The 24,762-nt window shown below is 38.1% G+C and overlaps 1 protein-coding gene across 5 annotated transcripts in view; it reads left to right on the top strand.

Moving 5' to 3' along the window:
- Nucleotides 1–20,401, top strand: part of STIL (STIL centriolar assembly protein) — a 73,992-nt gene extending 53,591 nt beyond the window's left edge. For all 5 annotated transcript variants that reach the window (XM_082687916.1, XM_082687919.1, XM_082687920.1 and 2 more), the window contains exons 15-17: nucleotides 1,006–1,216; nucleotides 2,671–2,921; nucleotides 18,242–20,401. In XM_082687916.1, coding sequence (XP_082544042.1) covers nucleotides 1,006–1,216; nucleotides 2,671–2,921; nucleotides 18,242–19,028 — 1,249 coding nt within the window. In that variant the 3' untranslated portion in view covers nucleotides 19,029–20,401. The remainder of the gene's footprint in view (nucleotides 1–1,005; nucleotides 1,217–2,670; nucleotides 2,922–18,241) is intronic.
- Nucleotides 20,402–24,762: the final 4,361 nt, after the last annotated feature.

Here is a 24,762-nt window from a genome sequence, read left to right as displayed (position 1 = left end):
TCCCTCCTAACCCTGTTCTTGCTATCTCTTTCTTTCTCAAATAAATAAATAAAATCTTTTAAAAAAACAAACTATTTTTTTCATGTTTAGTATAACTTTGAGCGGTTAGCTAACCTCTCTGTGCCTCATGACCTCATCTGTCAAATAGGCACAATATGTAGTATCTTACAGGTCTTTTTGGTAAGGATTTTGTAAGAGGATGCACTTAAAACAATGCCTAGCCTGTAATAAGCTTTCTGCTAGCTAATATTTATTATTACCTTTCTCTACAATAGCCACATTATTGTTCTTGTAAGAAATGTCTTTTAATATTGCTTTTCATAGTAAATTTAGAAATATGTATTTATATGCTAAGTTTAAAAGTAATAAATGCTTATTGTATTAAATTTGAAAAATAAATAAAAGCATAAAGAAGGAAAGAAATATTACCAAATATATAATGTGATTATAAATGGCAGCTTATGAACTCTTATTTGCCAGGAAGCTTTTTTTTTTTTTTTTAAGATTTTATTTATCCACTTGGCAGAGAGCAAGCACGAGAATACAAGCAAGGGGAGCAACAGGAAGAAGGGAAAGGGAGAGGCAGGCTCCTTAGCAGGGAGCCTGATGTCAGGCTCGATCCCAGGATGCTGGGATCATGACCTGAGCTAAATGCAAAAGCTTAACCAACTGAGCCAATCCAGCACCCCTTGCCAGGGATCTTAACTATATTTTAAAACTTAAAGTAAACAAAAAATATATTTAAAAATTTTTATACTTGCATCAAGTTCAGGAGAAATCAACGGGTTGTTTGCCAGGTCTCGAAAAAAAAGTCTGACTATGAATAACATGACTTGAAAAGGTGTTATGATCTGGTTTATGTGCAGCCTATCAAGATGAGAGCTGAAAATACAAACCAAAATGCTGTTGAATCTTATCCCTTTATTTCAAAGTTACTACACTTCGAATAAATGTATCTTGAAAGTATCTTGATAACTAACACATTATTTATATCCTTCCAAGCAGCTCTTCTCCAGGTGTGAGAAAAGAACCTGATGTGCCTGTGTTCTTTCCGAATTCCATGCTGGCAGAAAATGTAAGCATGTGCTTACAGAGTGGACCAACAGAGGGTGCCAGTAACCACTCTGTAACATCAGGGGAACCAAAAATTGAGCAAGTAATGCAACCCTTGCCTCATCAACCTACAGATAATCAGAAAATATACCAGGATTTATTGGTAAGAAACAGTAATACATTTCATCTTTTCTGAGATGATTACTTTTGGGTAGACTAGTTAAGCCTCTCCTTTCTTTAAACTGATTGGGACCTTGATATAAAAAGATTTTCTCTAAATTAATGACACATAATTATTTCTTTTAGCTCTTCGTGATTATGATAACCTAAATTCAGTAAATTTGTATAAGCATCCCAGTCATTGGGGGTTAGATAGCCGGGGGAAATCATAAAACAAAACAACAACAACAACAAAAACAGAGTAAAGTTAGTACTAGAAAAAATAAGGAAAAATTTGCAGGAAGTTTGAAAGTTGGAAAGTAGGAGAATATCTATGGTAATATTGCATTCAGGTAAAGAGATTCTTATTGAATACTTAGTCTAAGAAAGTGAACTAAGTAAAAAGTAAAGTAAGTGAACTAAGTAAAAAGGAGTATCTGGGGGGCTCAATCCGTTAAGTCCAACTTGGTTTCAGCTCCATTCATGATCTCATGGGTCATGAGATTGAGCCCTGCAGTAGGCTCTGCACTCAGGAGTCTGCTTGAGGATTCACTCCCTTTGCCTCCCTCCCAACACCCCCTTTTCTTTCTCTTTCTCAAGTAAAATCTTATTTTTTAAAAAAGTGAATAATATAAAGGTAAGTATGATAGTCTCTGCTCTTGAGAAGCAAGGGGAAATAACACATGGATACCAGTAGCAAACAATTATAGGACAGGCTGAGAAGTGCTGTAAACAAGGCAACGTGGAATAAAAAGGATAATTCTGGTTGGAGGAAATGGTCATCTAGTCATCTTGGAAAAATTAGAATGTAAACTAAGACTTGAAGCTTAAATGACCCTGGCTGTCACTTCCATCCGAAGTGTAGACTAAGGAACATTCGATTTCTCCATACTTCGTAGGGCTCTAAGTATTCATCAGTGAATACATACTTGCTGTTTGCCTGCTGGGTCTTTTACTGGCGCTAGCAGCTGTGTGCTCAGGGAATGAAATGCGCTCTAATATCAGGAAGGCAGAGGTAGTATCATAGGTCATTCACATTCTGAGGGAGAAAAGAGAGAAACCAAATTCTGAAAGGAATCTGAAGATCTAATATATAACTCTGAAACATTACCATTTTTCAAATGAAAGCGTGATTTAAAACTTTTGTTTATAGTTCCTATAAACCCTTGAAAACACTTGAAATATTATTCAAATGCCTCTAAAGCTGTTAGCTTTAAAATGAACAAGTTCTGAGCATTCTGAACTTCCTCTAGGGTCTGATAAAATCATTCATTGAGATGGGCTCCCTTTATAAAAAACCCAAAATATAAAAAATTTCCAAATGTACTTGATTCTTTGTAGAATTTGGCTAGTCATTATTTTGCTTTTCCCTGGCCTTACTTATGCTGCTACTTACAGTTTTGTTTCCTAAGATTGCTAATAGTGGTTTTTCAAATACATCTTTATTCTTTTCATCAGAGTCAAGTGAACCACAGACTGAATAACTCCTCCAAAGAGACTGAGCAGCCATCGACCAAAGCAGTAATTATCAGCCATGAGTGCACCAGAACACAAAATCTTTACCATACAAAGAAAAAAAAACGTGATTCAGGTCTGGTAGACAAAGATTGTGTTCTTAATGCAACCCTTAAACAACTAAGAAGCCTTGGGGTAAAAATTGATTCTCCCACTAAAGTGAATAAAAATGCACATAAAGTGGATCACGCCAGGTAACTTTCAAATTTGTTTTACTTCTTTATTTATTTTCATAATTTTATTTAAATTGTAGTTAATAAGCATACAATGCTACAATATAGGTTTCTGGAGTAGAATTCAGTGATTATCACTTATAAATGATACTTAGTGCTTGTCACAACAAATGTGCTCCTGAATACCCTCACCCACCTCCCTCCATTAACCCTGTTTCCTATCTATCTTTAAGAATCTCTTATGGTTTGGGGCACCTGGGTGGCTCAGTGGATTAAGCCGCTGCCTTCGGCTCAGGTCATGATCTCAGTGTCCTGGGATCGAGCCCCCCATCGGGCTCTCTGCTCAGCGGGGAGCCTGCTTCCCTTCTATCTCTGCCTAGCTCTCTGCCTACTTGTGATCTCTTTCTGTCAAATAAATAAATAAAATCTTTAAAAAAAAAAAAAAGAATCTCTTATGGTTTATTTTCCTCTTTTTTTCTTTTTCCTTCTGTGTTCGTTTATTTATTTCTTAAATTCCACGTATGAGTGAAATCATATGGTATTTGTCTTTCTCTCACTTATTTCACTTAGCATACATTTTAGCTCCATCCACATCATTGCAAATGGCAATGATGGCTGAGTAATGTTCCATTTTATATATATATCACATCATCTTTATGTATTTATCGGTCAGTGGACCTTTTGGTTCTCCATAGTTTGGCTATTGCTGATAATAATGCTATAAGCATCAGGATGCATGTACCCCTTCGAATCTGTATTTTTGTATCTGTTACGTAAATACCTTGTAAAGCAATTACTGGATCATAGAGTAGTTTTATTTTATTTATTTATTTATTTTAAGATTTTATTTATCCATTTGACAGACAGAGATCACAAATAGGCAGAGAGAGAGGAGGAAGCAGGCTTCCTGCTGATCAGAGAGCCCGATGTGGGACTGGATTCCAGGGCCCTGAGATCATGACTTGAGCTGAAGGCAGAGGCTTTAACCTACTGAGCCATCCAGGCGCCCCAAGTAGTTTTATTTTTAACATTTGGAAAAACCTCCATACTGTTCTCCAGAGGGGCTGCACCAGTGGCCACACCATTTTGCTTTCCCACCAACAGTACATCTTTTGTTTCTTGTGTTGTTAATTTTAGCCATTCTGACAGGGGTGAGGTGGTATCTCATCCTGGTTTTGATTTGTCTTTCCCCGATAATGGGTATTATTATTGAGCATCCTTTCATATGTCTTTAGCCATCTGGATGTCTTTTTTGGGAAAGTGTCTATTATGTCTTCTGCCTATTTCTTAACTTGGTTATTTTGTTTTTTGGATGTTGAGTTTGATAAATTCTTTGTAGATTTTGGTTGCTAAACTTTATCAGATATGTCATCTGCAAATATCTTCTCCCATCCATAGGCTGCCTTTTAGTTTTGTTGATTGTTTCCTTTGCTGTGCAGAAGCTTTTATCTTGATGAGGTCCCAATAGTTCGTTTTTGCTTTTGTTTCCTTGCCTATGGTGATGTGTCTAGGAAGAAGTTGCTATGGCCGAGGTCAAAGAGGTTTCTGCCTGTGTTCTTTAGGATTTTGATGGCTTCCTGTCTCACCTTTAGGTCTTTCGTCCATCTTGAATTTCTTTTTGTGTCTGGTGTAAGAAAGTAGTCCGATTTCATTCTTCTGCATGTTGCCATCCAGTTTTCCCAACACCATTAGACTGTCTTTTCCATCTATGAATGGTCTTTCCTGCTTTATTGAGGATTAGTTGCATCATATAGTTGTGTAAAACTCATTTTAAAAGATGAAAAAATTGGGGCACCTGGGTGGCTCAGTTGGTTAAGCAACTGCCTTCAGCTCAGGTCATGATCCTGGAGTTCCAGGATCGAGTCCCACATCAGGCTCCCTGCTGTGTGGGAAGTCTGCTTCTCCCTCTGACCCTCCCCCTCTCTCATGCTCTGTCTCTCTCATTCTCTCTCTCAAATGATAAATCAATTAAATCTTAAAAAAAAAAAAAGTGGAAAAAATTGTAGGGGGCGCCTGGGTAACTCAGTCTGTTTAGTGTCTGTCTTCAGCTCAGGTCATGATCTCAGGGTCCTGGGATTAAGCCCTGCATTGGGCTTCTTGCTCAGGGAACCCTCTTCTCCCTCTGCCTGTTGCTCCCCATGCTTGTGCATGCCCTCTCTTTCACTCTGGCAAATAAATAACATTTTTTAAAAAACATGAAAAATATTTAGATGTATTATAGCAATATCATGAGAAAAGGTATAAGCTTTCCACTCGATTCAGTTACTTCATAATTTATTCAGGGCCTAGTAGGTGTGTGATAACAAAGAGACCATCTCTACCCTATAGTAGGAGAGTGGGTTTTACATACATAAGAGATACTGTCGGATGTCTCCTAGGTAAAGATGCCAATAAAATGCTCTGGGACTCTTGAAAAAAGAAATGAATCTTATTCATTTCTCGTGTTTGGAAGGTCTTCCTGGAGATGATAGGTCTTTGTCAGCTATTGGATATTCAGTTACACAGTTGTGCCATCTAAAAGGCAAAAAACATTCCTTTCCTTAGGAATGTGTTTTGAACAGTATAGTCATACAAAGCTTACTCATTGCTTACCAGTTACAGTTGACCATGTTCTTCTGTTCAGATTCCTCTTTATCAAAGATGACTTAGCACATATTGGTTTTTCAAACCTGAAAGTTATATAATTAAGACTAGCATGTTTTCTGTTAATTACTTTTATTGTTTTCTAGTTGCAAAAGTAATATGGTTTCATGATTTAAGAAAGTATTAAATAGCACACAAGAATATCAGGTAAAATGTAAAAGCTCCCACTCCCCGAATTCCTCAATCTGAACCCCCTGCCAAGGTTACTTAACTGTTTTTTTTTTGTATTCTGTAGAAATGTTCCATGCATGTTCAAGTGTATATGGATGTGAAGAATATTGCAATTTTGTTTTGTTTTGTTTTGTTTACTTAACATTATGTCTTAGATACTTTTCTTTATAGGTATATGCAGTTCTTTTGCATGCATTTAAACAGCTGCATGATATTCTCTTGTATCCATGTATGATAAGATAATGAACCTGTCCTCTGTTAATGGACTTTTACGCTGCATCTCTTATTTCTTATCTCAAACAATGCTAAGTAAGCATCATGCTATAGGAGCTTGTACAAGTATATTTGTTGGATAAACTCTTAGAAGTAGGCAGGATCAAAGGATATGTGCATTTAAAGTTTTAGTAGTTGCTGCCATTGCTCACCAAAATAGTCGTACCAATTTACATTCCTACCAACAGTGTAATAGAGTAAGGCTAGCATTTTTAAAGGTTTTAGCTCAATACTGTGAGATAGAGGCCACATAATGTATGTTAGAATATACAAATTACCCTGCTATCTGCGTGGAACACTGTATTTTGATGCGGTGCTGGGGGCTGTGGGGGTTAAATAATTATTTCTTAAGATTGGTTACCTAGTTTTAATGTCTTTATAGTGACACATTGGAAATCATAAATTTCCAGCATATAATGAACCTGATTGGTATTTTAGATGCTTTAGAATGAAATGGAAAGTAAAGTCTTTTTGATTTATCAATGGGGATAGTCATTGTTTTCATCAGGTTTATTCTGTTCTCCATTTAAATAATCTACATTATAAATTTATACTATGAAAAGTATACATGCTCAGAGTTGCTGTTTTAGAAAATGAAGAAAATGTCATCTGAACTTATAATAACATCTGAAAAAAATTAGCTTTTTAAGAAACAATTGCAGTTTACTATATATACATTAAAATTTTTAAGTATTTTAATATTGTGGCCTATACCCATTTTTAAAATTTGATTATGTGAGTTGAAAAACACATGGATATATTTTCATAGATGGAATTTTAACTTCATATAAGATAATTTTCTCAAGGAGGTGAAAACCAATATGAAGAAAATTGTTTTCAGTTCAAAGCAATATGTTAAATTAAGTATTTCCATAGAGGAGTAGGCTGGCAAAAACCTAACAGTAACATAGCTATATCTTAATATGAAAAAAAATTTTAAGTTTTATTATACGGTATAAGTTGTATAAAATATTGTAGAGCTTTGGACATAGAGTTTGCTATTTGTTTTGTTTTCATTGTCAAGGTAATATAAACTTACTTTGTGAAATGTAGGGAAAAAACCATATTCATACCAAACTCATTTATTATTAAAGCTTTACTTTTTCTTTTTTATTCCTTTTCTAAAACAATTTTATTTTGTTTTTATTTACTAGAGAGAGAGAGAGCATGAGTGAGGGGAGAGGCAGAGAGAGAAGTAGACTCCCCATTGAGCAGGGAGCCCAATGTGAGGCTTGATCCTAGGACTCTAGGATCATGACCTGAGCCAAAGTCAGGCCTTAACTGTTTCCTTTGTTGTACAAAAGTTTTTTGTCTTGATGCGATCCCAATAATTTGTTTTTGCCTTTGCCTCCCCTTGCCTGTGGTAACATGTAGTGTAAGAAGCTGCTTCAGCCAAGGTCAAAAAAGTTTCTGCCTGTTTTCCTCTAGGATTTTGATGGCTTCCTGATTCATATTTAGGTCTTTCATCCATTTTTAATTTCTTTTTGTGTATGGTATAAAAAAATGGTCTACAATATCATTTTTCTGTGTGTTGCTATCCAGTTTTCCCAACGCCATTTGTTGAAAGAGACTGTCTTTCCACCTATGGAGAGTCTTTCCTGCTTTTTTCTTTTTCTTTATTTTTAAAAATTTTTTAAAAGATTTTATTTATTTGAGAGAGAGAGGGGGAGAAGCAGGCTCTCCACTGAGCAGGAAGCCTGATGCAGGGCTCCATCCCAGGATTCTGGGATCACAACCTGAGCCGAAGGCACATGCTCAACTGACTGAGCCACTCAGGTGCCCCTCTTTCCTGCTTTTTCAAAGATTTAGTTGACCATATAGTTGTGGGTCCATTTCTGGGTTCTCTCTTCTGTTCCACTGATCTATGTGTCTGTTTTTTTGCTAGTACCATACTGCCTTGATGATGACAGCGTTGTATAGAGCTTGAAGTCCAGAATTAGGATGTCACTAGTTTTGGTTTTCTTTATCAACTTTTCAGTGGCTATTCAGGGTCTTTCTGGTTCCATACAAATTTTAGGATTATTTGTTTCAGCTCTCTGAAAAAAGTTGATGATATTTTGATAGGGATTGCCTTAAATGTGTAGATTGCTCTAGGTAGCATAGATATTTTAGCAATATTTGCTTTTCTAATCCATGAGCATGGAATGTTTTTTTTATTTCATTTTGTCATCCTCAGTTTCTTTCCTGAGTATTCTGTAGTTTTCTGAGTACAGATCCTTTGCCCCTTTGGTTAGGTTTATTCCTGGGTATCTTATGGTTTTAGGCAATTGTAAATGGGATCAACTCCTTTTTTTTCCTTTCTTCTATCTCATTGTTGGTGTACAGAAATGCAGTTGAGCTCTGGGTATTGATTTTATATCCTACCACTTTGCTGAATTCCTGTATGAGTTCTAGCAATTTTGGGGGGAAGTCTTGGGTTTTCCACATACGGTATCATGTCATCTGTAAAGAGTGAGAGTTTGACTTCTTTGCTGATTGAAATACCTTTTGTTTCTTTTTGTTGTCTGATTGCTGATGCTAGGACTCCTAGTACAGTTTTGAACAGCATTGGTGATAAGGGGCATCCCTGCTATGTTCCTGATCTTAGGGGGAAAGCTCTGTTTTTCCCCACTGAGAATGATGTTCGCTGTGGGCTTTTCATAGATGGCTTTTATGATATTGAGGTATGTTCCCCTATCCCTACACTGAGAGTTTTAACAAAGAAAGGATGCTGTACTTAGTCAAATGCTTTTTCTGCATCTGTTGAAAGGATCATAGGGTTCTTGTCCTTTTATTTATATATTGTATCACATTGATTGTTTTGCTAATGTTGAACCATCCTTGCAGCCCAGGTATAGATCCCACTTCTTAGTGACTAATCCTTTAATGTACTGTTGTATCCTGTTAGCTAGTATTTTGGTGAGAATTTTTGCATCCATGTTCATTAGGGATATTGGTCTGTAATTCTCCTTTTTGGTAAGGTCTTTGTCTGGTTTTGGGACCAAGATAATGTTGGTCTCATAGAAAGAGTTTGGAAGTTTTTCTTCCATTTCTTTCTTTTTTTTCTTTTTTAATTTTTTTTTTTTTTAATTTGTTTGAGAGAAAGAGAGATCACATAGGTGGAGAGGCAGGCAGAGAGAGAGAGGAGGAAGCAGGCTTCCCGCTGAGCAGAGAGCCCGATGCATGGCTTGATCCCAAGACCCTGAGATCATGACCTGAGCCGAAGGCAGAGGCTTTAATCCACTGAGCCACCCAGGTGCCCCTCATTTCTATTTTTTGAAACAGCTTCAGAAGAATAAGTATTAATTCTTCTTTAAATGTTTGTTAGAATAGCCCTGGGAAGCCATTTGGCCCTGGACTCTTATTTGTTGGGAGATTTTTGATTACCGCTTACGTTTCCTTGCTGGTTATGGGTCTGTTCAGGTTTTCTATTTATTCCTGGTTCAGTTTTGGTAGTTTATAAAAGTCTCTAGGAATGCATCCATTTCTTCCAGATTGTCCAATTTGCTGGCATGTAGTTGCTCATAATATGTTCTTATAATTGTTTGTATTTCTTTGATGTAGCTTAAGATTCCCCCCCTTTCATTCATGATTTTATTTATTTGGATCCATTCTCTTTTCTTTTTGGTAAATCTGTCCAGTGGTTTATCTATCTTATTAATTATTTGAAAGAACCAGCTTCTAGTTTCCTTGATCTATTCTACTGTTCTTTTGGTTTCTATTTCATTGATTTCTGCTCTAATCTTTCTCAGTTTTCTTCTTTTGCTGTTCTTTCTCTAGCTCCTTTAGGTGTAAGGTTAGGGTGTGTATTTGAGACCTTTCTTGTTTCTTGAGAAAAGTTTGTATACTTGTATTGTTACATACTTCCCTCCTAGGACCATCTTTGCTGCCTCCAAAGGTTTTGAATAGTTGTGTTTTCATTTTCATTTGTTTCCACGACTTTTTAAAAAAATTCTTCTTAATTTCCTGGTTAACCCATTCTTTAGTAGGATGCTCTTTAGCCTCCATGTATTTGAGGTCTTTCCAAATTTCATCTTGTGATTGAGTTCCAGTTTGAAAGCACTATGGTCTGAAAATATGCAGTAAATGATCCCAATCTTTTGGTACCAGTTGAGACCTGATGTGACCCTGTATGTCATCTCTTCTGGAGACTGTTTCATGTGCATTTGAGAAGAATGTGTATTCTTTTGCTTTAGGATGGAATGCTCTGAATACATCTGTGAAATCCATCTGGCCCAGTGTGTCATTCAAGCCCCTTGTTTCCTTGTTGATCTTCTGCTTAGGTGATCTGTCCATTGCTGTGAGTGGGGTGGTAAAGTCCCTTACTATTTATTATTGTATTATTATCAATGTGTTTGTCTAATTTTGTTATTAATAGTCTTATATAATTGACTGCTCCCATGTTAGGGTCATAAACATTTATAATTGTTGGATCTTCCTGTTCCTTTAATTATGGTATAGTGTCCTTCCTCATCTCTGACTACAGTCTTTGGTTTAAGATCTAATTTGTCTGCTGTAAGGATTGCTACCCTACCCTACCCTTCTTTTGATATCCATTAGCATGATAAATGGTTTTCCACCCCCTCACTTTCACTCTGGAGGTGTTTTTGAGTCTAAAACAAATCTCTTGCTGACAGCATATCTATGGGTCTTACTTTGTTATCCAATCCAATACCCCGTGTCTTTTGATTGGGGCAATTAGCCCCAGTTTGCATTCAGAGTAGCTATTGAAAGAATTGGATTTAGTGCTATTGTATTACCTATAAAGTTGCTGTTTTGTGTGTTGTTTCTGTTTCTTTCTGGTCTGTGTTACTTTTGGGTTCTCTCTTCCCTTAAAGGATCCCCTTTAACTTGCAAACTGGTTTAGTGATCACAAATTCTTTTAGTTTCCATTTGTCCTGGAGGGTTTTTATCTCTCCTATCTTGAATGATATCCTTACTGGATAAACTATTCTTGACTGCATGTTTTCTCATTTAGCACCCTGAATATATCATGCCTATCCTTTCTGGACTTCTAGGTCTCTGTGAATAGGCCTACTGCCAGTCTAATGTTTCTATCCTTGTAGGTTATGGACCTCTTATCATGAGCAGCTTTCAAGATTTTTTCTCTGTCTCCAAGATTTTCAAGTTTCACTATTATATGTCAAGATATTGACTATTTTTATTGATCTTGAGGGAGGTTATCTGTACCTCCTGAACTTCAGTTCCTGTTTTCTTCCCTAGATTAGGGAAGTTCTCGGCTATAATTTGCTCCAGTATACCTTCTGTTCCCCCTTTCCTCTTCTTCTGGGATTCCAATTGTTCTAATATTGTTTTGCTCTTTGGTATCACTTACCTCTCAAATTCATCACTTGTGATCCAGTAGTTGTTTCTCTCTCTTTTCTGCAGCTTCTTTATTCTCCAGTAGTTGTTTATCTCTATTTTTTCTCAGCTTCTTTATTTTCTATCATTTTGTCTTCTATATCACTAATTCCTCTTCTGCTTCATTTATTCTAGCAGTTAGAGCCTCCATTTTTTATTGCATCTCATAGCCTTTTAAATTTCAGCTTGATTAGATTCTAGTTCTTTTATTTTTCCAGAAAGAGATTTTGTAGTGTCTTCTATGCTTTATTTTAAGCCCAGCTAGTTGTCATCTTGAGACTGTGCTGTTCCACCTAGGATTCCACCCTGTTTAGCCACCTGAGCACCTTTCAGGCCCCAATGTCTGTCACTGGAGCAGAGTTACAAAAGTTTTGATTTTTGTGCTCCACTGCTCTGTCACTTGCAGGTAGCCAGCTGGTAGAGGCCTCCTCTCCTCAGCAGTTTATCCTCCCATATACTGTGTCATATTCACTTCTCTGCACCTCCTACCTTACAGAAAGTGGTTGCTTTTCTATTTGTAGAGTTGCAGCTATTCTCTTAGATCCCTGGTTGAATTCGTAGATGTTCAGAATGATTTGATGGCTATCTAGCTGAATTCCTGGGACCAGATGAGACTAAGGTCTCCTGCTCCTCCACCATCTTGGACTATCTCCTATGCAGTATTTTTAATTTAATCCTTAACACAGATAGATAGGTAGACACTATTACTTCTGTTTTATAGATAAGGAAATTAAGTATCAATTTGCTCAAGTCCCCATATCTGTGATTTTAGACCTACTCTTCTCTAATTCCAATGTCCATAGTTTGTTTTTTGTTTTGTTTTGTTACTGTTTTGCTCTATTGCTTACTGCTTATTTAATTTTGTTGGGGTCTCATGGCGATACAGTGTTTGCTGCTTTGTGTTTTGACCATCCTGTGTCTGCCCAAAAAAAAAAAAAAAAAAAAGATTTATTTATTTATTTTTTGCTCCACACTAGTAAATAATGTTTCCAAGTTGTTGTAACCCTTTCTAAACATCAACTTTAATAGGGATATAATAATCCATTAAGTGGGACATAGCATTGTTTACCTTACCCTTCCCCTCTTGTCATAACTGAGAAGAACTTGTGAAGCTAGTTACAATTTCTTACTTAAATTACTTTTTTTTAAAGATTTTTTTAAAAGATTTTATTTATTTACTTTAAAGAGAAAGAGTGAGAGAGAGAGCATGAGAGGGGAAAGTGTCAGAGGGAGAAGCAGATTCCCTACCGAGCAGGGAGCCTAATGTGGGACTCCATCCTGGGACTCCAGGATCATGACCTGAACTAAAGGCAGTCGCTCAAACAACTGAGCCCACCAAGGTGCCCTTTAAATTATTTATTTATTTATTTATTTATTTTTAAAAGATTTTCATTTTTGAGTAATCTCAACACCCAGCACAGAGCTCGAACTTACAACCCCGAAATCAAGAGTCACATGCTGTACTGTGTGAGCTAGCCAGGCATCCCAGTTTCTTCCCCTTTTTTTGAAGTGGGCTCCATGCCTAGCTTGAACTCACAACCCTGAAATTAACACCTGAGCTGAGATCAAGAGTCGGAATCTTAACTGACCAAGACAGTCAGGTGCCCCAATTTCTTACTGTTTTAAATGTTATGATGAACATCTTTTTCCAAAGATTACATTTTTGTTTAGTTTTAGGATTATTTCCTTAGAGACTCAGAAATGGGAAGACTAAGTCAAAAAGGTCAGAAAATGTTAAAGCTGTTGCTACATCGCTTTCTGAAAGAGTAAAGTTTTACAGTCTTAGCAACTGTATATCTTTCACCAGTACTTTCACTTATTTTACTTTAATAAATATATATTGAACTTTTATTTTGAGCCAGCCCTGAGAGATATCATGGCATACAAGTTGAAGACATCTTTGCCCTCACAGAGCTTATAGTGTAGTGGAGAAGACACTAAGATAGTCAACTATAATGTATTCTGTTGCCTCCTATGAAAAGGATAGATACAGTTTGTTATAGAAGCACATAGGAGAGATAACTAAAATTGCCCTTTTAAAAGATATGTGCTGGGTGCCTGGGTGGCTCAGTGGGTTAAAGCCTCTGCCTTCGGCTCGGGTCATGATCCCAGGGTCCTGGGATCGAGCCCCGCATCGGGCTCTCTGCTCAGCAGGGAGCCTGCTTCCTCCTCTCTCTCTGCCTGCCTCTCTGCCTACTTGTGATCTCTGTCTGTTAAGTAAATAAATTAAAAAATCTTTAAAAGATATGTGCTAATTTAGACCAAATATATCTTAACCCATTCTTAGTTAATTAATTTATTTCTTAGTCTGTTCTTAATTTATATTTTATTGATTATTAATGAGTTCTACAAACTATTATGATTAAAAATGAAACTGGGACACCTGGGTGGCACAGTTGGGTAAGTGTCTGACTCTTGGTTTTGGCTCAGGTTGGGATCTCAGGGGCATGAGATCAAGCTCTCCATCAGGCACCATATCAGTGTGGAGTCTTGAGACTCTCTCCCTCTGCTCCCCCCAATCAATCAATCAGTCAATCAACAAACAAACCTTAGAAACTTAGAAAACAAAGGTTTTAAAATGAAACTTACACTGAAACTGTTTCTAACACCTAGAAGTCAGATTTTGTCTGTCATTAGTCCTTAGACTGAGAGAATACTCCAAACATAAGACCATCTAAAGCGTACCTGTTTAATTTACATTGTTTCACAATTTGTCTTAAACTTATTTTTTTAGTATAAACTGTCACTCTCTACCCAATTTCCAGCTTACTCAGCATTGGATATGCAAGGTTCCTTGCTTTACTTCTATGTGGAATACTTTTTCTCCTTTCTGCCTGCCAGATCCTCTTATATGTCCTCCAAAGCTGAACTCAGATGACACCTCCTTAGTCAAGGTTTCCTGGACCCCTCATCCGAATATTGATGTTTTTACTCAGAATACCTTGTTCCCAACAGATTATAGCATGTTCTTGTGATAGTCTTTCCAGCAAGATCGGGAATTTTATATATCTCTGAATCCTCTTTTCTCTTCTGCTTTTTTTTTTTAAGATTTTATTTATTTGACAGATAGAGATCACAAATAAGCAGGGGCAGGCAGGGTGGGGGAGGTTGGAAAGCAGGCTCCCCGCTGAGCAGAGAGCCCGATGCGGGGCTCGATCCCAGGACCCTGAGATCATGACCTGGGCCGAAGGCAGAGGCTTTTACCCACTGAGCCACCCCGGCACCCCTGAATCCTCTTTTCTTCTACCACATTTGGTAGGCCTCCTATGAGTCATTTGCTAAATTAGTGAAATCCCACTATTTGGGTCATCACTGAAGCTTACAGTAAATGCTTTATGTTTAGCACCTCTGTAGTATTTATTGTCAGTATTTATGGTCTTATTATCTTTTAACACATATGAGTATATAACTGGTATGCTTAAAGTTCATAAGACAGTTATGTAGAATTTAAGGTACATTGTGCTTTAGAAATAGTGTTTTAAATTAGTTTAGTATTCTAAGAAAGTACTATTTAATTCTTACAATCTGCACCATTCTCCCTAGTTCTCTATACCACCTATTCTTTGTCATTATACCTATGTGAAAACTTAATTCATGTTCCAGTTCTGGACTTCAGGAGCAGCCCTACCACCAGATGAGTAGCTGAAACAAGGGAAGGAGGATTTCCTTTCTTTTCTTTTTTTTTTTGTTTTAAGATTTTATTTATTTGAGAGAGGGAGCATACATAAGCGGGGTGGGGGGGCAAGGAGGAGGGAGAAGACGACTCCTCGCTGAGCGGGGAGCCCCAATGCTGGCCTTATTCCAGGACCCTGGGATCATGACCTGAGCTAAAGGCAGACGCTTAACAACTGAGCCACCCAGGTGCCCCAGAGATTTCCTTTCTGCTTTCCTGTTCCAGAATACTGCAAAGATTAGACAGCAGGGCAATGAAAGAAAGTCTTAGACAACCCTAGAAATTGTGGGGAAGATGGAGATTGTGGTTTTGGTGTCTGGCAACAGCCTTTATAGGTAGATTTCCAATTCCTTTCAAATTCGAAACAGATCTTAAGCTGTCTCTTAGTTGCTTCCTTCCTTTCTACTTATTAGTTGAAAATTCCATGTAGGATAAGTAGGAGGTGACTAATTGGGATTCAAACAGGACAATAAAGTCAAGGTTAGTTTTCATCTTGAAGAAAGTTGGAATGATTTTTGAGCTTCCCTTAATTGTCAGGCTGTGACTCTAATATACAAACATCAATGGATTCTCATCATCCTTTTGTGACTGCCTATATAATGAGATTCTACCATAGTATATTTGTGCGCAAGGCTGTGAGGATTTGTTTAGTGGAATTGGCCTCCTTTTGCTTCTCATCTTTAATTATCCTGGTGTTTATATGCACTGGTTCTGAGGATTATTGATTTGTTTTCTTTTCAAAGTAATAATGTTTCCCCAACCCCAAATTGAAATTAACGAGCTGTGTTGCCCAATGAAACTTAAAGAAACTTCTAAACTGATATTGACTGATTTACAGATTTATATAGATTCTTTAGTTATTCTATCAAAGAAAATCTAATTCAAATTAGACCTTCTTTTTCTAAATCATTTAACATTTTGAACTAGAAGTTTTTGTCTATTCAAATTATTTAAATTAATATTATCTCTAGAGCTATTATACCTATATATATTTTTTAATGGGTACAGGTCTCCTGGTTCAGTATGCTGATTGCTTATAATTTTGAAGAAATAGGCAAAAAAAGTAGAAAAAGATTTTATAGTCAGAAGATAATGCCACTATGAATATTTCATAAAAGAATAATGTCTAGGGGCACCTGGGTGACTCAGTCAGTTAAGTGTCTGCCTTCAGCTCAGGTCATGATCCCAGAGTCCTGGGATCGAGTCCCAAGTTGGGCTCCCCTGCTTCTTTCTCTCCCTCTGCTGCCCTCGCTGCTTGTGCTCTCTCACTTGCTTTGAAATAAACAAAATCTTAAAAAAAAAGAAGAAGAATGTCTAGATAAATTGGTATCACTTACATCGTATTAAGACAGTCTCCAAAGCAGAAAGTACCAAGAAGCTTAAGGAAAAATTACAAGGTGGTTAAAAACCAATATTATTGAGCATATAGTTCCATTTTTTGGTGATGACATCACTGGTTTCAGGAATATTAATGGTTGGAAATAGCTTCTTCAGAATTTCAGATGCTTCTCAGCATCTGAAATACCTTGTCATTATTTGGGTTTTAGAGAGTTGGTCATATAGACAGTGGCTGGCATATATAAAACAGCTTCATTGGCGAATAGGGAAAGTCATATCATAGTTTTTGACTGGAATATAATGTTTACCACAACAAATGGTACACAAAAGATTCTAACTTTTAGGGAACTGAAGAACTGATAGCAAAATACAAGTTGCTGAATATAGTATAGTGAAACAGTGGTTGTAGAGCCCCAGAGAATAAGACAGACCTGGGCCTAGCTCTCCAATTCCTAGCTGTTCAGTTAGGAAAAGCAGTTAAAAATCTCTATTCCTTAGTTTTTTCAACTGTAAAATCAAGATAATGGTACCTATTTCTTGTATTTGTGTAATAAATATTTAATGAGTGCCTATTAAGTACCAGATAGTGTTTATAGCCACCAAGGATATTGATTGGGGTGGGTGTGGGGTGTTAAAAATCCCTGCCCTTATGGGGTTTCATGAACAAGTTAGATGATGAATAAGAAGTGTGAGTTAAGAGGTTCCTGGGTGGCTCAGTGGGTTAAGCCTCTGCCTTCATGATCTCAGGGTCCTGGGATCAAGCCCCGCATCTGGCCCTCTGCTCAGGGGGAAGCCTGCTTTTCCCTCTCTCTCTGCCTGTCTCTCTGTCTACTTGGGATCTCTCTGTCTGTGACATAAATAAATAAAATCTTCAAAAAAAGAAAAAAGAAATGTGAGTTAAATATATGGACTGCCAGTAAATGATACAAATGTGAAGTGTTGGAGAGTGGAGAATGAGAATGAAAGGGAAGATATCTCTGAGAAAGGTTTCTGTGAGGATTAAATGAGATACTGAATGTTTAGCAGAGTGCTTAGCATATAATAAGGCATCAGTAAAAATTAGAAGCTATTATTGTATTTATGGTATTTAAAAAAAAGGCAAGTAGAATTGGTTAATATTACTGAGATAACACCAATCAAAAGAGAGTTGAAGATTATATCTAATGAAAGAAAATTAGTGTATACAGAGATACACACACACTAGTCCATATCCAGAGACCGGTTGATATTTTTTATTCAAATGGAATCTCTTCGGGACGCCTGGGCAGCTCAGCTTTTAAGCATCTGCCTTCGGCTCCAGCCATGATCCCAAGGTCCTGGGATTGAGCCTCACATCGGGCTCCCTGCTCAGCAGGGAGTCAGCTTCTCCCTTTCCCACTCCCCCTGCTTGTGTTGCTGCTCTCACTATCTCTCTCTCTCTCTCTCTATCAAATAAATAAATAAATAAAATCTTTTAAAAAGAAAAACAAGCAAACAAATGGAATCTCTTCAACCGTGAACAATATAGTATTCTGAGCTACTCACAAAGCTTGTAAATTGGTACATCATCAGATGTTTTTTCTGTTTGACTTTATTTTTGTTTTATTTTACCAAAATTAAATGACTTTTCATTTTGGAGTGTTGTATTTCTTGAAACCATGATGTATGTATAAATTTGGAAAAACTAGTTTGCATTCCACTTTCAGTCTTTGAGTCGGGGATTATCTTCTAGTTTATCATGTTTATCTTTTGAATGTATCTAGATCATTAAGACTTAGATGTTCAAGCACTCAGCTAAAAAAGCACCATGAAGCCTAAAGCTGAAGATCTTTTGTTACTTTCATAGAGTGGAATACATTTAGAATAACACAATTTTGGTACTCAAAATAAGATAAATGATGGCCTACTCCTTTGTGTCTTTCAGTGTGTTGGCATGCATCAGCCCTGAAGCAGTGATTTCTGGATTAAACTACATGTCATTAGCTAATGTTGGCATGAGTGGCTTAAGCCCCAGCGGTGTGGATTTGAGCATGGAGGCAAATGCTATAGCTCTGAAGTACTTAAATGAAAATCAGCTGTCACAGCTCTCTCTCACTCGATCAAACCAAAATAACTGTGATTCATCTTTTAGCCTTCTGCATATTAATACAGACAGAAGCACTGTGGGGCTTAGTTTAATTTCACCAAACAACATGTCATTTGCAACCAAAAAATATATGAAGAGATATGGACTCATACAAAGCAGTGACAACAGCGAAGATGAAGAAGAGCCTCCAAACAATACTGAGAGCAAGAGTGAACATTTATTGACTCAGAACCTTACATCCACACCTGAACAACTTGACTGTCAGAAAGAGCCTTCTAGGAATGCCCGTGAAATCATTAATCGTTATGACTGTGAAGCCGGGAGCACCCACACAGACACGCCAGTATTGAGAAATATTACAAATGATGTTGTTCAGCCAAAAGCAACGCAGCAATTGGATGAAAACCCAGCTTTCTTATTAAAAAACAATAAACCAAGTCCTGCAATGAACCTCCGAACCGGAAAAGCAGTGTTTACCCAACATCCTGAGAAAGAAAATGAAAGGGACACCCCAATTCTTCCCAAAGGTTTGAAACCTGAAACTTTAAAGCAAATGAGTAGTATGAGTTCAGTAGGCACCTTCTTAGATATAAAGCGGCTCAGACAGTTGCCAAAATTATTTTAAACCTTAAACTTGCCACCCTCCTGTTTCAAGGATGGGGGTCTCTCTTGAAGAGGCTTAGGGAATCCGGAGCCTTTGGTAGTTTGGGGGATACCCTCAGCATTCTAGGGGCCAGTCTGTTTCTTGGTAGCAGCTGATTGCAAAGAGCTGAACAGGTGACCCGATGGTCGGTGAGATGGTGCGAGCGTAGAGGAGGGAGAAGTGCTCTGTTCACGGAGAACCATTCAGCATCCCTGCAGCCGTTGTTAAAACAAATCCTGAGATCACTTATTTGGACAGATATAGGTAAACCAGTACTATCCAACTCTGAATCTGAACTGCTGTTTTATACTGTAAATTGTGAGAAGTAACTCCATTTTCCTAGTGTGTTGCATCTCTCCATCTGCCCAGTTTCACCTGAAATAACGTAAAATAAACTTATCATGACCCTGGCTAAATTAGCTAAATCAGCCCTTATTGAATTTAAGGGGAAGGTTTTATTTTTAAAAATAACTTTAAGATCTTTTATACAATGAGTATATATTTTCTCAATTAAGATCATATTTGTTAAAATCTGTGGAGGTGGATCTTTTACAGTCTGGTGGTTTGATGTTAATGTAACATTTTCAGCTTATAGCACTAGCTATCACAAAATAAGAAAATTATTGAACATAAGTTGTTTTATAAACTTTGAGTATTTCAAGTGTTTTCATATTTTTTAATAGAACTTAATAAAAATGTCTAGATTTACTCTTTTCCTCTATAGCATATCCGTCTCCCCTTGTTATTAAAAAACTGATTTGACTCCCCAAAACTTAAAAAATAATAACACAGTTTAGGTATACCCTTTACCCAGTGACCCCACAATTACGGTATCTTACATAACTGTAGCAAATGATCAAAACCAAGAAATTGACATTGGATGTGATATTAGTAACTAAACCACAGGCCTTGCAGGTTTCACAGGTTTCTACATGCACTCATTTATTTACTTTTTGGTGTATAAGTGTGTGAAATTTTGTCACTTATTACAGACTTGTATACCCTCCACCGCAATCAGCATACAGAACTGTTCCATCACCACAAAGAAACTCCCTAGTGCTGCACCTTTAGAATACAATCCACCCCCCAGCCCTAATCCCTGACAACCAATGGTCTGTTCTCCATCACTAGAATGTTGTCATTTTGAGGACATCAATATAAATGGCAGCACAGTGTACAACTTTTAGAAATTGGTTTTTACTAAGCATGAGGTCCTTCAGATCTATCCAAGATGTTAGTGTTGCTTCCTTTTTTCTCCCACCTTCTTAAAAATAAAGTTTTTAATTTTTATTTCTAAATATAAATGGAAAAAGCCCTCATTGACTTGAGAAATAAAGCTCTTCTGCTGAAGTTAATTTAAGCTGTGATTGCCTTGTACCCAACTTTGACATGTAAGCTGGAAAGAAGGGGACTTTGGATCTCTAAATACTTTCCAACTCATCTGGGCCTTCTGAGCTAATAATCTGATAGAACAGCCCATAGTTTGTAAGCCAAAGTGTAGTGACCTGGTGGCTTTCTGCTGGTCCCCTCTGGAGCCCTGACCAGTTGCTGCCTGTTGCCCTGCAATGTTGCTCTTTCCAGTGAAAAGTAAGACATGGAAATAGCAAGGAAAAGAAATCTGTGTCTTCCCTTTGTTTCCTTAGGTAGGCATCATTTGGCACATTAGTTATTTTATTAAAGAGCATAAAAACCCACTTAAAAGCTTCACTAGAGTCAACTTTTAAGAAACGGAATTGTCAACGCCACTTCACATGTGCTATACTTAACGTTAGCCCCCAATACCTCACCCAAGAAGCCAGTGTGGGCACAATTTATACTGCACGTGATTAAAAAACCTGAGAGAATTCTAGTAAATTAACTGACAGCCTCATTAACTCTACCATTATCACTGGGAACCCTGTCATTTTCACAGCAAATAAGCTCTCTGTCTGAACAATAAAAACTGAACTTGAGGCTTTTTAGGCAAAATCTAATTCCATCCCTTCTGTTAACCACATCTGATTTAAGGCCTATGATAAGACACTTAAGCAGTTTTGGAGACTGAATTTAGACTGCAGACAAATTCAATGAAACATGTCTCTTTCTACTACATGCATGTTTAGAGAAGAGGTGACCATCACTGAAGCCTCCTTTAGAAAGTTTTCTAAGAATGTTTTACTCTGGGAGCAACTGGGTGGCTCAGTCAGTTGAGTATCAGACTCTTGATTTCAGCTCGGGTTGTAATCTTAGGCTCGTGAAGTCGAGCCCTGTGTGGGGCCTCGTGCTGGGTGTGGAGTCTGCTTGAGGTTCTCTCTCCTCCCTCTGCCTCCACGCCACTGCCCACATGCCCTCACGCTCACACTTTCTCTCTCTCTCAAAAAAAAAAAAAGTTTACTGTGTGAAGTTATTTGGTAAATTCATTGCTATGGTAGCTTTCAGGTATCTTTGAGCAAAGCATGAGTACTGGAAAAATTGGATTAAAAGACTGGATTTGATTGCCTCTCAAGTGATATCTGTCTGAATATTTTTCTTTCATTCAGTCCTGTAGCATACCATTTATAGATACATGGGTGCTATTTCAAATGAAATAAGGAAATGATGGAGCTTCCATTCCTCAGCTTCTGGAAAGCAAACCCACTCATCTAAGTCCTGGCCAACTGGCCTCTCTGCTTTCACCAAACATCCCCTCTCTGAACCTCTGAACCCTTTGCTGCCTCATAACTCTATGCTCACTTATCCTCTGCCTTACTCTTCCCGTGCTAACCTGCACAGAAGTAGATACAGACATATTAGACATAAACCTTGCCTTTTGCCAGCTGTGAAGACTAAGGAAAAGAGATACACCCCAGAAAGAGTCATACCACATATGAGACCGGTGAAACGCTGAAAGGAGTGATGGAGACTGGAAGGATCACAGAAGCGTAATCATGACAGCTTCCATCTTTTTAGGGCCCCTGTGTTCACTGGGTGCTGTGCAGAGTACTCCACATGCATTGATCGATTCATTTAAGTGTCCTTGCTGACCCCAACTGATGACTGTTATTCTCACAGTTAAGGGAATAGCCTGAAGGAGATAATTGACCTAAGTAAGTTGCTAGCAGAGATGCAAGCTCAAGGACAATCCCAGAGCCCAAGCTCTTACTAAGCCACTGAGAAATACAACTTCTCTGAGGCCTGAGGAATTCCAGAAGAGCTTCCTACAAGAAACATGTTGAGCTGAATGAATGATTCCAAATGCTGCAGTCAATGCTGTTTTGGGTATGTGCTATCCTCCAAGCTGCCCTGCCTCATTTGGCCCCAAGAAGGAGTCCTCTGGCCCTTAAGCCAAGACCAAAAATTACTATTTTCTACTCAACAGTCCTGAAGTAGAAAACCCCAGCTCTGTCAATGTTAGAGTTCACGTCAATGATTTTACATCATGGTAGTCGACTGAGTCTACTCTATGAGCTCCAGAAAATTAGAGGAACAAAAGAATTTTCTGTGCTTTTATTTTCTAGATGTTATGAGGCCAGAACCTTTTCTACTTCCCTAGATTAACTGAGAGGGCTTTGTGCCTGTGAAATAAATTTAATAGTAGTGTCTTGGGTTTGTAGACTGCTTTGGATTTTTCAACGTGCTTTCTGACATACTTCCTCATACAATCCTCACATCCAAAACCAGATTGAATCATGGATGGAAGGCATCATTAGCCCCTTTTTACACATAATGAGAAAGACACAGATAAGGTACAACTGGGTCAAAGTCATACATATAGTTAACGAGAACATCAGCCTTGTCTTCTTCCATAGCATCCAGACCAGCAACAGCTTCTTCCTCCATTCTTCCTCTCCCCACCAGCACCTGTTTTACTCCTAATCATTCAACAGGTATCCAGCGTTGATTCTGCTGGGCACTCAACTAGATGCTGAGCACAAGGTGATTAACAGGACAAACTTGCCCATGTAGGATCTCAGTCTAACCGGGGAGAGTCCTGCAAATATTAGCAATACAGTGAGGTCAGCACTCATTTAAAAAAAAAAAAAAAAAAAAAAAAAACTCTATGATGTGTGAGGGTGTATGAAGAGGAGCTGGGAGGTGGGGTAATTCTGAGAATGTTCTAGATTTTTCCAGAAACTTGTAGGAAGAATAGGGAAGAAAAGAGAAAGAAATATTATTTCTGATAGAAAGAACAGCTTGTTGGGAAGCATGGAGATACGAAGAGGCACAGCATTGGAGGAAGGAATTGGGGTCAGGAAACCAAAGGAGAAAACATGCAAGTAGGAAGAATACGTCACTGAGTCAGCAACAGTTGAGTTTCTCTTGTTACTCTGCCCTAAATTCTATGATTTTGGGCAAGTCACCTCTTATCACTAGGCTTCTGTTTCCCAATTTTTGAGGTGAAGGGTTAGTCTATCTATCTGGCATTCTGTGATTATGAAACAATGATGCAGAAATACAAGGTGTGAGGAGCGGTTTGCAAGTCCAGAGGAGGGAGAGGCTTCTGCAAGAGACAACATTGGAGTTAGGCCTTGAAGGATTTTGAAGGATTTCCACAGTCACAGATAAGGAAAAGGAAATTTCCCTACTTTTTATAATGCTTAATATATTTCACAATTTAAAATGAAAAAGAAAATTTCATTTTCTCCACAAAAATGTTGAGTGATACCTGTTGTAAGGGGTATCAACATGTCTTTCTCCAGCTCTGAATTATGTAGTCCCTGCATTTAAGGAGTTCAAAGTCCAGCATGGAAGGAAACCTCAAACCCATAAAAAGGGGCTTTATGGTTTGGAAGCATGGGTGAAATTCCCTATCTCCTCCCCATCCCCCAAACCGAACTGTCTGGGTCACAGAGAACATCCTCAGAGGAAATCCTGTTTTCCACTTCCTGGTCAGAGGCTGAACTCCAGGAAAAGGATGGATTTGGGGAGAGCTCTGTGTCCTGCCTCTTCATGGGTGGTCTGAGGCTAGGAGGATGAGAGGGACTAATTAAAGAAACAATGGAAAAGATGATGTCAGGTATCTGAGTGTGTCATAGCTGCAGGGCCCTCAGAAATCATTTGGTCTTCCTTGTACAAATGAGGACATTGGGGTCCTGAAAAGGGACTTGCTCAAGATCACACACTTAGTAAGCACAGAGCTGGGACCAAAATTCAGGACTCCGGACCATACTACCATATGCCATGGTATCTGAATCGGTAAGTTTGGTATCAAGCAGCAACCTAGGCCCTTCCTACTTTTCCTTTATACCATAAAGGGAAAAAAAAGGCAGCGTCTGTACACATAAACACACACACACACACACACACACACACACACACACTTCCCAGCCTGCTTGGTTTGCTCACATGGCTTCCTTAGCCCAAACCCTCCATGGGTTCAAAGCCCTGTGTATATCCTTCAAAACACAGCCTAAAAACTACCCTGCCCCACATGCCCTCCTCATCCTACAGGAAACCTTCCCAAAATCCTGTTGTGGACCTGAAATTTTACTCCTTTGACTTTACATAATTAATTCTCTCTCTGATCCTCTCTTTGTCCTCTTACAGATCTATTACAACCAACAAGTATGTTGGCTATGTGTCCCCATGACTGGGAGCTCCTCAAGGTCAGGGACCACATATGATCCCCTTGTCCAGTGAAGAGTCACAGGGACAGTGTCTACTGACCATCCCTGCTATATCTGGGGCCTTGTGCTAGACCCCGGGGAGCATAACCAAGGAAGCAAAGACCCTGTTAGAAGACTCTGCTGTTGTACAA

Source organism: Mustela nivalis (genome assembly GCF_964662115.1).
Source record: "Mustela nivalis genome assembly, chromosome: 10".
In the NCBI taxonomy this organism is placed as follows: Eukaryota; Metazoa; Chordata; class Mammalia; order Carnivora; family Mustelidae; genus Mustela; species Mustela nivalis.
The sequence above is the reverse complement of the archived record's forward strand: the minus strand, read 5'-3'. Positions and strand labels throughout refer to the sequence as shown.